The following is a 14507-nucleotide window of genomic DNA, read 5'->3' as shown; positions in this document are numbered from 1 at the left end:
AGTCCTTCTGTCTCTCTCATTTCCCGTACCCTACTGCACCGTGCCCCACTGTGTTTCCCTCCTAAACATCTTGTGAACGCATTTACGGTTCTGCTGCCTCTCACGTAGCACCTCTCCACACACTACAAGAGCCTCCCCACATCCACCCCTCGCCTTTCTAATCAGTTCTCTTCACTGCAGCCAGAGTGATTTCTTTAAAAGGCAAGTCTGATCCAGCCACTCTTCTGCTGTAGCCCTTCTCGGATTCCCACTGCTCTCTCGAGGGAAGGTTCAAATCCTAAAATGGATGCAAGGCCTGTGGTATCTGGCCCTCCCCGCCTCTCCAGTCTCCTCCTCACATCATGCTCCCTCACGCTCTGTGCCCATCACAACCCCCTTCCCTGAGCTCCTCAGAGGGGCACTCTGAACCTTTGCTCCCCTGGTCACATGTTCTCCAATCGCCTTGCCTAGGTCACCCTACTCACCCTTCAGATCCCAGCTCAAAGATGACTTGTCTCAGGGAAAATCCTCCAACCCCACTCCGGCTAGATCAGGTCCCCATTTTTTTCCACTGGACTTAACTACAGTTTGACATTATATCATGATGTGCTTATTAGATTCCCTGACTCTCTCTCTACAATAGTCCCTAAGAAGACAGGATCTATATGTTTTTTTACTCACCATTGTCTCTTTAGTACCTAATACAGTGCCTGGCATGAAATAGATAGTCAATAAATGTTTGTCAATAAATGTTTAAATTAAGTAAAGGAGCTTGGGAGATCATCCCAAGAAAATGTTCGATGATCTCCTATGGCCACTTTTGTTAACTCGAGAGCCTGACACCTCCATCCTCACTAGCAAGAAGAGCTTTCTTTGCATTAACCCCAAATCCCTTCTGTCCATTTAAGATCATTTCTTTCTGTTCTCTTTGCCAAAGAGTATTAACTGAATAAAGCTAAAAAGCAGTGACATTCAAAGTAGTTTTCTCTTTCTTTGTCAATGGTATTAAACACACTTTTATTTTAACCCAGACACTTTAGAGAGGCTACACAGAGCTTTCAGGATTTAAATCACTATACCAATGTGCTACAAAGTTTTATACTCCCACAGTTTTTATTGCGGTTTTGGTTCCCAGTTGTTTATTTAACTCCTGGTTTGCTTTTATACTCATTCATCCATGCATTCATTTATATTTATTGAGCCAAATGGTTACTGAGTTGAATAAAAGGACATGTATTTTTCCACCTCCCTCATAAAGGACCACTGAAATCCCATAGATGTCAATTGAGGGGAAACGCTTGCACATCCTGTGCTGCCTGGGAAAACTACAGCTCTAACTTCCATACCATGACAGCTTTACCATATATTGCATTACTCCCTTAAACAGGTAAACACAAGGCTGCTCTTCATTCAGGACATAAGGTAATAATACCCCAAACACCCAGGATTTCTAATCATTCATCCCTGCTGAAGAATACATCGTGGGTCTCTAACCCCCAACACAGAAGACTAATGTTACAACCAACAGCTATCTAGAGACATCCAAATACAAATTTAGCTCAACCTCACGCTTGACCATCCAAATTCTATCCATCCCGGCAATTCTATCTTTCTAAATGTGATTTCTGGCATAACAGTCAACTGAACCATAAAACTATGATGAAGTGGTTATAAAAATCACTGTCAGTCAATAAAGATTTATTGAATGAAAGACTGAATTATGAATATTTTATAGGTGAAGCAATTGGGATTTTTTTGTTTATTTTTACATTTATTTTGCAGAGAAGCAGTAGAAGAAAAATTAAATTTAAGAAAACTAGAATCACCATCCCCAAAGAGATACAAAGAGAAAGGGCTTGATTCCCTATTGTACTAAAGCTGTCCTTCTACAGGCTCTCAAGAGTCAACTGTTAGATATTCAAAAATTTTGAGAGCCCAAATCAGCATTGGAGGGAAAATTTACACCACACAAATCAGCAAATGCTCTTTAATTACAGAGCCGGTTTACCAACACACCACTGTTTGCAACCTACGAATCTAAGAAATCACTCAGAATAAAGCAACCCTGTCAATGTTAATAATGAGCAGATGAAACCAGAGATGAAAGAACATATTTACATAAAACAATAAGAAAGCATTTCTGGTAATGAAGTTGTTTGAAATGAAGAATAATGAAAAACAGAATCACAGTGTTTACAATGTGGAGACTACATTAAAGAATAAAACAGGGCTTCCCTGGTGGCGCTCGTGGTTGAGAACCTGCCTGCCAACGCAGGGAACACGGGTTCAAGCCCTGGTCTGGGAAGATCCCACATGCCGCGGAGCAACTGGGCCCGTGAGCCACAACTACTGAGCCTGCGCGTCTGGAGCCTGTGCTCCGCAACAAGAGAGGCCGAGACAGTGAAAGGCCCGCGCACCGCGCACCGCGATGAAGAGTGGACCCCGCTCGCCGCAACTAGAGAAAGCCCTCGCACAGAAACGACGACCCAACACTGCCAAAAATAAATAAAAAATTAAAAAATTAAAAAAATTAAAAAAAAGAATAAAACAGAGCTATAGTAAATGGACTAAGAAATAACAGAAATGACTGTGATTTACACATCTTGATTCTGATTCTCTGTAAATTCTCCAGATAGCAAGTAGTTATGAGGCAGGCAAATACCTGCAGAGCAATGGGTTAGAAAGGATCTCAAAGGTCATCTGAGCACCCTTCCAGTCACTGAACTGAATCCCATCTACACAACCAGCACAAGATCAAGAGCTTCCTAAGGACAGGGAATGTGTCCTTTATGTTGTATGCCCAGAATCTAGTACAGTGTTGAGCACATTACTCTCGTGTAGCTGTTGAATGAATGAATGAATGAATAACCATTACAAGGAGACCATTCAACATATGCCTGAACAACTCTAAGTGGCTGGGAACTACGGACATTTCAAAACAAAAATTATATAAAAAATCTGTAATCATAAACTGTGTACAATCACAAAAATGTAATCTAGATCACTGCTTTCCAATGGAAATATAATGAAAGCCACAAAAGAGAGCCACATGTGTAATTTTAATTTTTTTCATAACCATATTAAAATAAAAAGAAATAAATAATATTAATTTTAACGATATATTTTGTTTAATCCAATGTATCTGAAATATTTCAGCATGTAATCAACACAATTATAAATAAGATATTTTACTTTTCTTATACTAAACCTTTGAAATCGAATGTGTATTTTATAGGCTTGTAGTCTATTTCAGTTTGGACTAAACAAATTGCAAGTGCTGAATAGCACATGTAGGTAATAGCTACTGTACTAGACAATTCAGCCCTAATTTGTATGGATACTTGGGAATTAGACAATGTCCAAAAATACTTTACACAATTGTCCAAATTACACCTGGTTTCCAGTCTCTGAACACATCCACGCTATATATGCACCAGCTCCAGGGAAAAGAGCAAGCCAATGGTTTATATTATCTAGACCTATAAGCTAAAAATGTATTTGCTAAGAATTAGTGGGGAGAACGAAGCTATTTCCCACTTACAAAAGAACAAAAATCAAATGGCTTCACGGGGCAGAGCCAAAAATTGAACATGACCAGTACCCAACAAAAAAAAAGGACACAGAATCTCCTGCTTTTCAGATTTAACATAAAGCTATACACTAATCATTTTGCTCATCTAAAGAAACAGAGATTTGCGAAAATTCATTTCTAAGTTATGGCTTAAAAGGTCATAAGTCAGCAGAATAGAACCCCTAGCAATAACAGATACCAGAAAAACAGGCCAAGGACTGTGCTCTGGGCCTTTTATCAACACCTGACTATCCCCTATTTAACCACAGTAATTTTGTTTTAAAGATAAAAATAATAGTAAATTATCTTTGACTCCAATATTGAAAATAAGAGCTTCATATACGAGGCATTCAACAAAATAACTATGTTCATCAACATAAATGATTGCAAACTTATTCCAAACCACCTTTATCAACTAAGGCTGGCTATCGGAAAAGTACTGTAAAGAGTACAAAAATTTGGCACTGACCCTTCTACAGAAAGTTTGGTACACTGGTCTGAAACCATAAAAACAGGAAAAACAAAAAAAGTAATCTGAGCCAATTTTCACAACTCAAACCACTGAAGCACTGCCATGTCCCCCCCCCAAAAAAAAAAAAAGAATAGATATTACTCACTTCCTTCTGCGTATTATTGGGTCCTAGAAACCTTGACAGTTGTTTCTGTCCTCAGATCCTGAATAGTAGTGCTTATTTAACACTTTAACAAGAAAACCGGATAAAGAGTCTGCTTTTCATAGTGGTCTCAGTTATTCAATATGCCCCAGCTGTTGAAAATAGATTGTACAGTTCGGACTGGATAATTTATTTTGTTCTATTTTCAAGACTCAGGAAACTGGCCCATCCTCACTAATCAAAACTAATGCAGATTCTTTCCCATCACATCAAGCATCAAAAGTAAAGGTTTATTAAAGATCCATGGAGGTAGAAATGACCCCAAAGATCAACACTGAGAAGCAGAGAGTTAGCCATCATAAAGAAAAGTTGAGAATGAAAGTCTTAAGAGAGCATAAAATAAATTTTGTTTCTACATTTTGATACTTAGGGAAAAAACATGGTAAAGAGAACTTTCCCTTTGAAGTACAAAGTTAATGCTAAATAAACTTTAACAGAAATCACAGTATCATATTTAAACTAACAAATATCGGATTTAACATGTTATGTAAAGAGATACAGTTTATAATTGCATCTAACATCTACCAGCACATGTTTACTTTGCTTTAGAAGAAAGAAGGCAGCCTAATGCCAAGTTCTAAGTAGTTGACCCCTCTGGGCCTTTGTTAAGAGACCTGCAAGTTCTGGCATGCTCAGGTGAGACTTCCCATTAAGACTCAGCCACATTAACACTAGCTCAGCAACCGGGATATCACTAGGGGTCATCCCCAAAACACAACAAACCCATCCCTGAACACAAACAGTATGGGTTCATTTTAATGACAAACGTCATTAAAGGATTGATAGAGGGAGGTTTGTGGGTTCTCTGTTAAGGAAGGTTTTCTGGCGTCAAGTCTGCTTTAAGAGAAAATTCGTTATTCCTGTTCATATTAGATAAAATATCATTATTTGATAAGCCATCTATTTCTAAAACTCAGGAAACCATGCAAAAACATTTCCCCAAATGGAAGCTTATTATTCTAATCCCAAGAGATCTATTCTGTTCCACACAGGTGTGGATCAGGAAATGTATCCTAGAGTTTCAGAAAGCTAGTTCTGCTGGAATGTTAATAGAAGTGGGAGGGGGATGGGGACCGATTTCAGGCTGAAGTACTTGGGAAAATTCTGAGTTAAACAGGTTACTTTATTACTCAGAACCATGCAGAATCTTTAAAATGGGAATGTGCTCTGCAAAATCTCCAAGATGGAGAGTTCTAAACTTATTTGACTGTTGAATTTTTTTTTTTTTTTTTTGCCACGGTAAACCTTATAGAGCAGTAGTGCACAACCTTGGCAGCATATTGGAATCATGTAGGTAGTTTTTAAAAATCCCAACACCCAGACTTCATCCCAAGCCAATTATATCAGAATTTCTGGGAGTAGAACCTGGCATCAATATTTTTTAAAGCTTCCCAGACTTTTTTTGGCTGCGTAGGGTCTTCGTTGCCGTGCGCGGGCTTTCTCTAGATGCAGAGAGCGGGGGCTACTCTTTGTTGCGGTGCACGGGCTTCTCATTGCGGTGGCTTCTCTTGTTGCAGAGCACAGGCTCTAGGCGCGCGGGCTTCAGTAGCTGTGGCTCGTGGGCTCTAGAGCACAGGCTCAGTAGTTGTGGCGCAGGGGCTTAGTCGCTCCACGGCATGCCGAATCTTCCCGGACCAGGGATTGAACCTGTGTCCCCTGCACTGGCAGGCGGATTCTTAACCATTGCGCCACCAGGCAAATCCCCTTCCCAGACTTTTTTTTTTTTTTTTTTTTTTTTTGCGGCACACGGGCCTCTCACAGTTCTGGCCTCTCCCGTTGCGGAGCACAGGCTCCGGATGCGCAGGCTCAGCGGCCATGGCTCATGGGCCGAGCCGCTCCGCGGCATGTGGGATCTTCCCGGACCGGGGCACGAACCCGCATCCCCTGCATTGGCAGGCGGACTCTCAACCACTGCGCCACCAGGGAAGCCCTCCTTCCCAGACTTTTTAAAACCAAGTATGAGAACCAATGTAACTTTGGGAAACACTGACCTATAAGCCTCTTCTCCAAACTAAAATAAAATAGCCACACAAATATATGTTCCTGGACCTAAACAGGAAGAGACCCACCAAAAAAATAAAACACACTAAACTAAAAACTGGTGATGATAGGACATCCAACTTTCAACCAGCTTTATTCCACTGGATATCAGCATGGCACCCTACCTCAACCTCACCTCTGCACCTAGTCATTAGTTTTTAAGTCATGCTTTCTATATTTGTCTTCGAAACTGGGCCCCTAGATGTTATTTATTGTCTGTATAGTTGTATTCCCCATTTAATTTTATATGTCCTAGAAAAATTGGGTTTTAGCAGATTTATGAATCATTAATACCCAAAAAGTTACCAAGCTAATACATAAGGACCAATAAAAAAAGAAGTAAGCACGAAGTGAATTTGAAAGCACAAAAAAAGATCTAAAAGCAGAGTTGTGCAATTTAGATGGGTTACCTTTTCAGTGTTCTGTGAGAGTTAGAAAGTTTTCACAAACACCTGTTTTATGAACACCCAAAAATGCAGATTCAAAAACCACTGCCAAGAAAATAATCTAAGAATTCCAATAAGGGTTGGTGGTCTCGTGGGACTGTAGAGAGGCTGCAATTAATATGACCTTGTAGAATGACTGGTCAACAGTATGGACTATCAATTTGGTAGTACACTGACTGACAGGAAGAGAACCTAAAAAGGTTCATACTGGGCTTGCCAATTCAAACTCCGACTCTGGCCCCAGAACTGAAAAGCCCCTTGTTCCCTTGAAGACCAACTGCCAAGCAAGCCTACAGTAAAGATGGATGGACTTAAAGAATTAAAATAGGTGGAAAATACCCTCTTTCCCTAGTTTTGAGATAAAGTCACTGTTGATAAAACACATTGGCTATCCTTAGTACAAGTGAAAAGTACAGTTTTCGACAGACCTACTTTACCATTAAATGGAACACCCTAAAACTGACTTGCAGACAGTAACATCACAACAAATACTCCTTGAGTGTCACACCAAGCCAGAAATTCAAATGTCTCCAAAGTCTACTATACTTCATGTAATCAAGAATAGACAGTAGGGACTTCCCTGGTGGCGCAGTGGTTAAGAATCCACCTGCCAATGCAGGGGACACGAGTTCGATCCCTGGTCCAGGAAGATCCCACATGACACGGAGCAACTAAGCCTGTGCACCACAACTACTGAGCCTGCGCTCTAGAGCCACAACTACTGAGCCTGCGTGCCACAACTACTGAAGCCCGTGTGCCTAGAGCCCGTGCTCCGCCACAAGAGAAGCCACCGCAATGAGAAGCCAGCTCACTGCAATGAAGACTAGCCCCAGCTCGCCGCAACTAGAGAAAGCCCGCGCTCAGCAATGAAGACCCAACACAGCCAAAAATAAAATGAATTAACTAAAAACAAAAGAAAATGGAATAAAATGGGAAAAAATCTTTAAAAAAATAGGCAGTAAATGGGGGTTGGGGGGAGGAATTGAGTGAAGGTGGTCAAAAGGTATAAACCTCCAGTTATAAGGTAAATAAGTACTGGGGATGTAATATGCAACATGGTGACTATAGTTAACACTGCTCTATGGGGTATTTGAATGTTGCTAAGGGAGTAGATCCCAAAGGTTCTCATCATAAGAAAAAAAACTGTAACTGTATGAGGTGATAAGTGTTAACTAAACTTATTGTGGTAATCATTTCACAATATATGAAAGTCAAGTCATTGAGTGGTACACCTTAAATTTATACAGTGTTGTATATCAACTATATCTCAATAAAACTGACAGAAAAAAAAGAATAAGCAGTAAATCTACCCAAATCTTTTTTTTTTTTTTTTTCCTCTCTCTTTTTTTTCTTTTTTTGCGGTACGCAGGCCTCTCACTGTTATGGCCTCTCCCATTGCGGAGCACAGGCTCTGGACGTGCAGGCTCAGCGGCCATGGCTCACGGGCCCAGCCGCTCCGCGGCATGTGGGATCCTCCCGGACCAGGGCACGAACCTGTGTCCCCTGCATCGGCAGGCGGACTCTCAACCACTGCGCCACCAGGGAAGCCCCCCAAATCTTTTTTTTTTTAATTTGCTTCATCTTTAGTGAATTTTTAACTAGGTTAATAGAAAACTATTAATTTAAAATTTTTAAGATAAATCCAAATAGAAAAACTCAATTAGACAGTACTTGTGGTTATAGTAATACACTGCAAGCATCATATTATATAGTATCCTACCTAACCTACCATTATAAAAAACAACCTATGCCATACAAATGAAAACTTACAGCACCTAAAGCCAGTACCTGGATTGTTATTCTCCATTTTCTTTGTAATGTGCAAGGCATTCATGATGCCTACCCCTAACAGCTCCTCCAATCTCCAGTTCCAGTGTTAAATCTCCTTCCTCCTGGAGCAGGTACCTAGTTGTCCTAATAATCTTTAGATCCATAAGTCTAACATAGTGACTGGCACAGAAAAAGCAATAAATTAATTATGTATTCCCTGGCACACAAATAAGAAAAGAACCCAATCCCAGCCCTTGAGAGAAGAGTCAGCCATATTTGGTGGAAAGTCAGCCATGCAAACAAATAATTACAATATAAGACATTTGTTTTAATGGTGTATGTAGCAAATGTAATGGGGCATGAACAAAATGTAATAGGAAATTATAGGCACAGGACATGCCAACCCTCTCTAGAAAAATGAGCAAAGGTGCTACGGAAGAGACTGCTCCAATAAATGTTTGTTAAATCAATAAATCTTGAAGAACAGCATTATTTAAATTAAAACCTTAAAACACTTTGATTAGAAAGACTAAAACCCTATAGCACAAATGGTAAATAGTCATTTCAGTAAAGAGGGCATGTAAAGATACCAACCACACGTCAACAAGCCTTCAAAACTGTCCTCATTTTTCTTAATTTTTAGACAATAAAACAATCACATTTAAATAGAAGTTCCTTTGAGGCTTCCTGTTTTACAAATAAAAGTATTAATGCAGAAGTGGGATAAAAAAAATCTAGACAATGAAGATAAAGATGTAATTTAACAATAAATGGGGTGGAAAACCTAGTGGATGATAGAATCCAGATTATCAAAGGAAGGCAAAGGCAATGATGACTGACTAGGACTAGTATGAAGATGATTCTTGATAATACTGCATTAGCTTTAGTTGATCTGGGCAGTAGACTAAAATCAACTCACATCTTATCTCAGCATTAGGAAAAAAATTGTTTCTGTAGCAAAATTCCAGAAAACTAGTAGTATTCTATCAACTAAATTTTCCACTGAATTATAAATGCACACTGTGTGGTATTTTCTGCTTCAAATGTAGGATTTATGAAGAGTCTGGATTTAGAAATGCAACTTAATGTAAATACATTAAGTTGTACACCAACTCTTCGTGTCACATTATCAGAGAAATACAGCTTAGTTATATTCAAGGTCAAACTTTTAGTTGGAAATAGGTGCCTAAACTAAGGGGAAAAAATGCCTGAAGTCTGTGTTAAGCATTCTTTTTTTCAGGTAAACAAATAACTAAAATTCTCTATGTCTAACAACACTACAATATTCTCCAGAGTATTGTCTCAATTTCTTTCTTCTAAAATACATTTGAGACCATGTGACTTAAAAAGCTACAGTTAAAAAGATAGGAAATGACCTAAATGTCTACCTGTCAGAGACCAATTAAATGCATTCTTGTACATTATACAGCAGTAAGACAGAATGAGGAAGGAAGCTCTCTATTTACTGATGTGAAAAAATATATCCAAGATGAGTTAAGTGAAAAAAAAATCAAGATGCAGAATAGTACATATAGTATGTTACATTTTGTGATAAAATGGGGAAAATAAGACTGTACATCTTTATTTGCTTATATATGCATAAAGAAACTCTAGAAGGATATAGAATAAACTAACACCAGAAGTTATTTGGAAAGGACTGGACAGATAAGAATCAAGGGTGGGAGAGAGAGTTTTCACTATAAACTATATATATTTTAAAATATTTGAACCATGTAATGTATTTATATTTTCAAATATTTAAATAAAAACAGTTTGGAAAAATAAGCTACAATTATGATTTAATTCTACGTTAAGTAGTAATAATTTTTTATATCTTTTCTTCCATTCCAATCTTATCAATTATTCAAAGATTCTAGTTCTCAGGAAACAAATTAATTACCTATCACATATAAGCTAAAATATAATTTTGATTAAAGGAAGAATTCATTCTTTCCTTCTCCTTCTCCAGTATCTTCATCTAAATTCACAATTAAGGTTAAAGGTTAGCAAGGCTCACCTGGCTTGTGAAACAAATACATCTCCCATGACTTCTGAGTGGATACTATCACAAGCATAAAAATTAATATATATTTTCCACTTAAAATGTCTGAATAGCCACAATGTCCACTGGGCCTATTGACTGGAATTACAATTTTACAAATGTTACAGCATTACAATCCCCAGGTGCATGTGTTGTTTTCAAAATAACAACAAAAACTTGTAAACATTTTTCTGATTTAAAAAACAATTTTAATGAGTCCTCACTGTCTCAAGGAAAAGTACACCTATGATCCCTTCACAGTCGCTGGCCCCTCTCTCACCACAGATCCTATGGCTCCTACCACAGAGGATGTTGGAAGTTGCCTCAGACACAATCCCTTCCAGGGCTTTCCAGTAGGGTACACAGATGCCTAACTTTTCCTCCTCTACCTGCGAAACCCTTTAAAAGTTTAGTTTAAATGAGTCTGATACTTTCTCGTATTTCTGTCAGAATCTTTTCTTCTATTTTTATAAAACCCAACTTTTTAACAATTAATTACGTGCCTATAGAGCTACCTGCCCCTACTAGAATGTGTGATCATTAGAAATACTTCCTATTCATATTTATATCCTTGTGGATAATCCTTATTTCTTATGAATAATAGTAATAGTACTAACAACAACAAGAAAAACAAAAACCAGGTACTGCACCAGGCACGGTGATATATGTATTACCTCATTTAATCCTCAGGATAGCTCTGAAGCCATTGTACAGAAAAGGAAGCTGAAGCTCAGAGAGGATAAGTAATTTGCCCAAGTTACATATACTTACTTATTACATATAGAAAAGAGCAGAATGAACCTTCGAACCCAGGCAGTGTCTCTGCCTCCAAATCATGTACTCTTAACCACTTTGCTTAAAATTTAGGAAGTGATTAATATTATCATTATTACTGCAATGAAACGGAAGTTTGTGTCCCCCCAAAAGTCATATGTTGAAAGCCTAATCCCCAATGGGATGGTATTAGGAGGTGGGACCTTGGGAAGTAGTTAGGTCATGAGGGTAGAGCCCTCATGAATGCGATTAGTGCCCTTATAAGAGGGCACTAATAAGAGGTACCCCAGAGCGTTTTTCTGCCCTCTTTCCACTATGTGAGGACACAGCGAGAAGTAAGCAGTCTACAGCCCTGAAGAGAGCCCTCACCAGAACTTGACCATGCTGGCACCTGATTAGTCTGCAGAACTGTGAGAAACAAATGTCTGTTGTTTACAACCCACCCAGTCTATGGTACTTTGTTACAACAGCCCAAATTAACTAAAACAATTACCCTTTTCTAAAAAATAGAATTGTACAAAGAGCTTTCAAATTATAGAAGCCATTAGAAGTGGGAGAAAAAAAGTTTTGTCCTCATCGTTAAAACTCTCTTCTACATAATCTGTAACCTTTTATCTGTCCTTCAATGGCTAATTAGCTCATTCTCTAGGTTGCTTGAGGATATTTTCCTCTCACTGTCCCAACTCCAGTACTTTACCCCTTGCTTTCACTGAGAAGATCAAGCATACTAGCTGTTGTTGTCCCTATATCCTCCTCACCTGACACCCACCCTGTGCCTAATAACTCTCCCTCTTGTGGTCTGAGAAACAGACGTGGGAATCCTTTGGATCTTAGGGGATTTAGTCTTAACTTATTCATTAAAATAAATATTTACAAAAAGCACTTTTTTTTTTTTTTTTTTTTTTTTTTTTAAATTTTTTTTTTTTTTATTTCTTGTGGTACGCGGGCCTCTCACTGTTGTGGCCTCTCCCGTTGCAGAGCACAGGCTCCGGACGCACAGGCCCAGCGGCCATGGCTCACAGGCCCAGCCGCTCCGCGGCATGTGGGATCTTCCCGGACCGGGGCACGAACTCGCGTCCCCTGCATCGGCAGGCGGACTCTCAACCACTGCGCCACCAGGGAAGCCCACAAAAAGCACTTTTAAGTGTCAGGCACTGGGACCTGCCCTCTGCGAGTTTACAGGAGAGTAATGAAGACAAAGAGGCCTCCTCATTCTTTCCTGTTCCTTTCTTTCATTATTGGTAATGAAAAACTGTTGGTAATTTTGATATTAGTAACAATAAGAAGCAATCCATGTGCTTGTAGACTTGGACACACAAATAAACAAAAAGGCAAAAATATTAGAATCATTCACAATTCTGTTGATGACTGTTGTGGAAGTTCTTCTGAAGTAGAAGTAGTACATTTCCTTCTACTCTTTAAATAAGCTCAAGTTTACATGAAATTTTTAAAATATCTTCTTCAGGTGACACTTCAAAACATTCTTTTCCAGCACTGTAATGAGAGACAGCCTTCCTCAGGATGGAAGCTAGATTTGTCTGCTCAACAGGTGATTAGGGTTCCCACTAAATATGTACTTCTGGGAAGGTGCTTTGAGGCTCTTATTCTATATTCCCAGCCCCTGACATTTGGTCAGAGATCAATCGATGCTCACAAAATGAAAGAATGAATGGATGAATCAGTGATGTAGATGACTGAAATCTAACAAATCTTGACGTGGTTATTAGGTCATAAATCAGGCACTGTTTGTGCTTAAACTGTCAAGGTATAGAAAGAATTCAAGGAAAAAAATTAATTCCTAAAAAGGGAAAGCTATTTTATTCTTACTAGATGGGGGAGGGGGTCTCTACAAAAACAAAATAATAAAAACTACTGTCTCATTTCATTCCATGTAATATCATGGTCACACTCTTCATACAATTAAAAAACACAATTCTCCAATTCTAAAGTAGCAAGCTGTCTAGCAAAGTTGCCATAACTCAAGTCTCACAAGCAGTTATACCTGAATGGAAGATAGGGGGGATTTGAGCCAGATAGGAGTGCTCTGTAGGCTTCTTCTGGTGTCTTCTTTAAATAGATTACCTAAGACAAATAAATAGCAACATTTAGAACACCACCAAAGAATGACACAAAACTAACTTAATTACTCACCAAATTTGCATTTCCACTTTGAAAGTGACAACTGTCATGGTGATAATGTTGATCTTTAGACAGCAAGCAAGCTGCCGAAATTTCCTTTTCAGCTTGAAGCGGAACAACAGCCTTTGGCTTAAGGATGAGTAAGAGCTTAAAGACACAGGGCTAATCCATAAAGGGGCCATCCAGGGCTGTTTACAAGGCACACTGAACAGATACAATGGCAAGGTTTTCCCTTTGGGGAGCAGAATAATTGTACCTCCATTATTGAACTGTGTGTTCACCAAAGACCAATACAGACTTCCCTGTCCTTCGTAGAAGATCTGCTGCGAGGTAATTTAGTTCCTGGTGAATTCTGAAAGACATCTCAGGGCACAGTACCCTTGGGAGATCTACAGAGTTCTCGGTCTCCTCTGAGGAAAGCGCATGTTGCTCTCCAAACAATCAATAAAATCACAATGAAATGGGGGGAAATGCATGCAGGTAAGAGCACTGGAAAGCATATTGGCTTGGCTCTTGATGTCAAGGATACTTAAATCCCTCCAGTCCAGCATGATAAACTAATCATAAATAAAGAAACAAACAAAAAAGAGCTCTTAAAACCAGTAAATAACTTCCATTTAATCAACTTATTGACTATATACTAGCTGCTAGGCACTTTATCAGGTACTGGCACCTCTCTTAATAGAAATTACATTTGTGGGGCAAAACAAAGTAATTAACAAAAAGAAATACAGTCTGAGATAAGTGCTGAAAAGGAAATAAGCAGAGTATTGGAAAGAGAGTAGACTTACTTAATACCTTGACGTGGTCAGGGAGGGGTCTCTTCGAGACATTCAGGAGAGCCATGGGAACAGCTAAGGGAAAGGAGGAACAACAAGGGCCAGGGTCCTTGAGTGGGGAAGAGCTTGGTGAGTTGGACAGAGGAGATGAGTGTGACTAGAGCAGCGGGCGAAGGGAAAGCCAGGTAGTGTTCAGATTGTGAAGAGCACTGCAAACCATGAGGAAAGGCTGGTTTTATTCTAAGAGCAATTTAATATTTTAATTCTCAGACAGGAGCACTGATCATTTTCCTC

General features: G+C 39.1%; 1 protein-coding gene across 4 annotated transcripts in view; it reads right to left on the bottom strand.

Annotated features, from left to right (window-relative positions):
* CDC14A (cell division cycle 14A) overlaps positions 1-14507 on the bottom strand; it is a 188460-nt gene that overhangs the window by 103544 nt on the left and 70409 nt on the right. For 3 of the 4 annotated variants that reach the window (XM_032636902.1, XM_032636894.1, XM_032636911.1), the window contains exon 5: positions 13298-13377. The exons of the other annotated variant lie outside the window; for it this stretch is intronic. In XM_032636902.1, coding sequence (XP_032492793.1) covers positions 13298-13377 — 80 coding nt within the window. The remainder of the gene's footprint in view (positions 1-13297; positions 13378-14507) is intronic. 4 annotated transcript variants of the gene reach the window in all.

The sequence above is a fragment of the Phocoena sinus genome, chromosome 1 (genome assembly GCF_008692025.1).
Source record: "Phocoena sinus isolate mPhoSin1 chromosome 1, mPhoSin1.pri, whole genome shotgun sequence".
NCBI classification, from domain to species: Eukaryota; Metazoa; Chordata; class Mammalia; order Artiodactyla; family Phocoenidae; genus Phocoena; species Phocoena sinus.
This window is presented reverse-complemented; position numbering and strand designations above follow the sequence as displayed.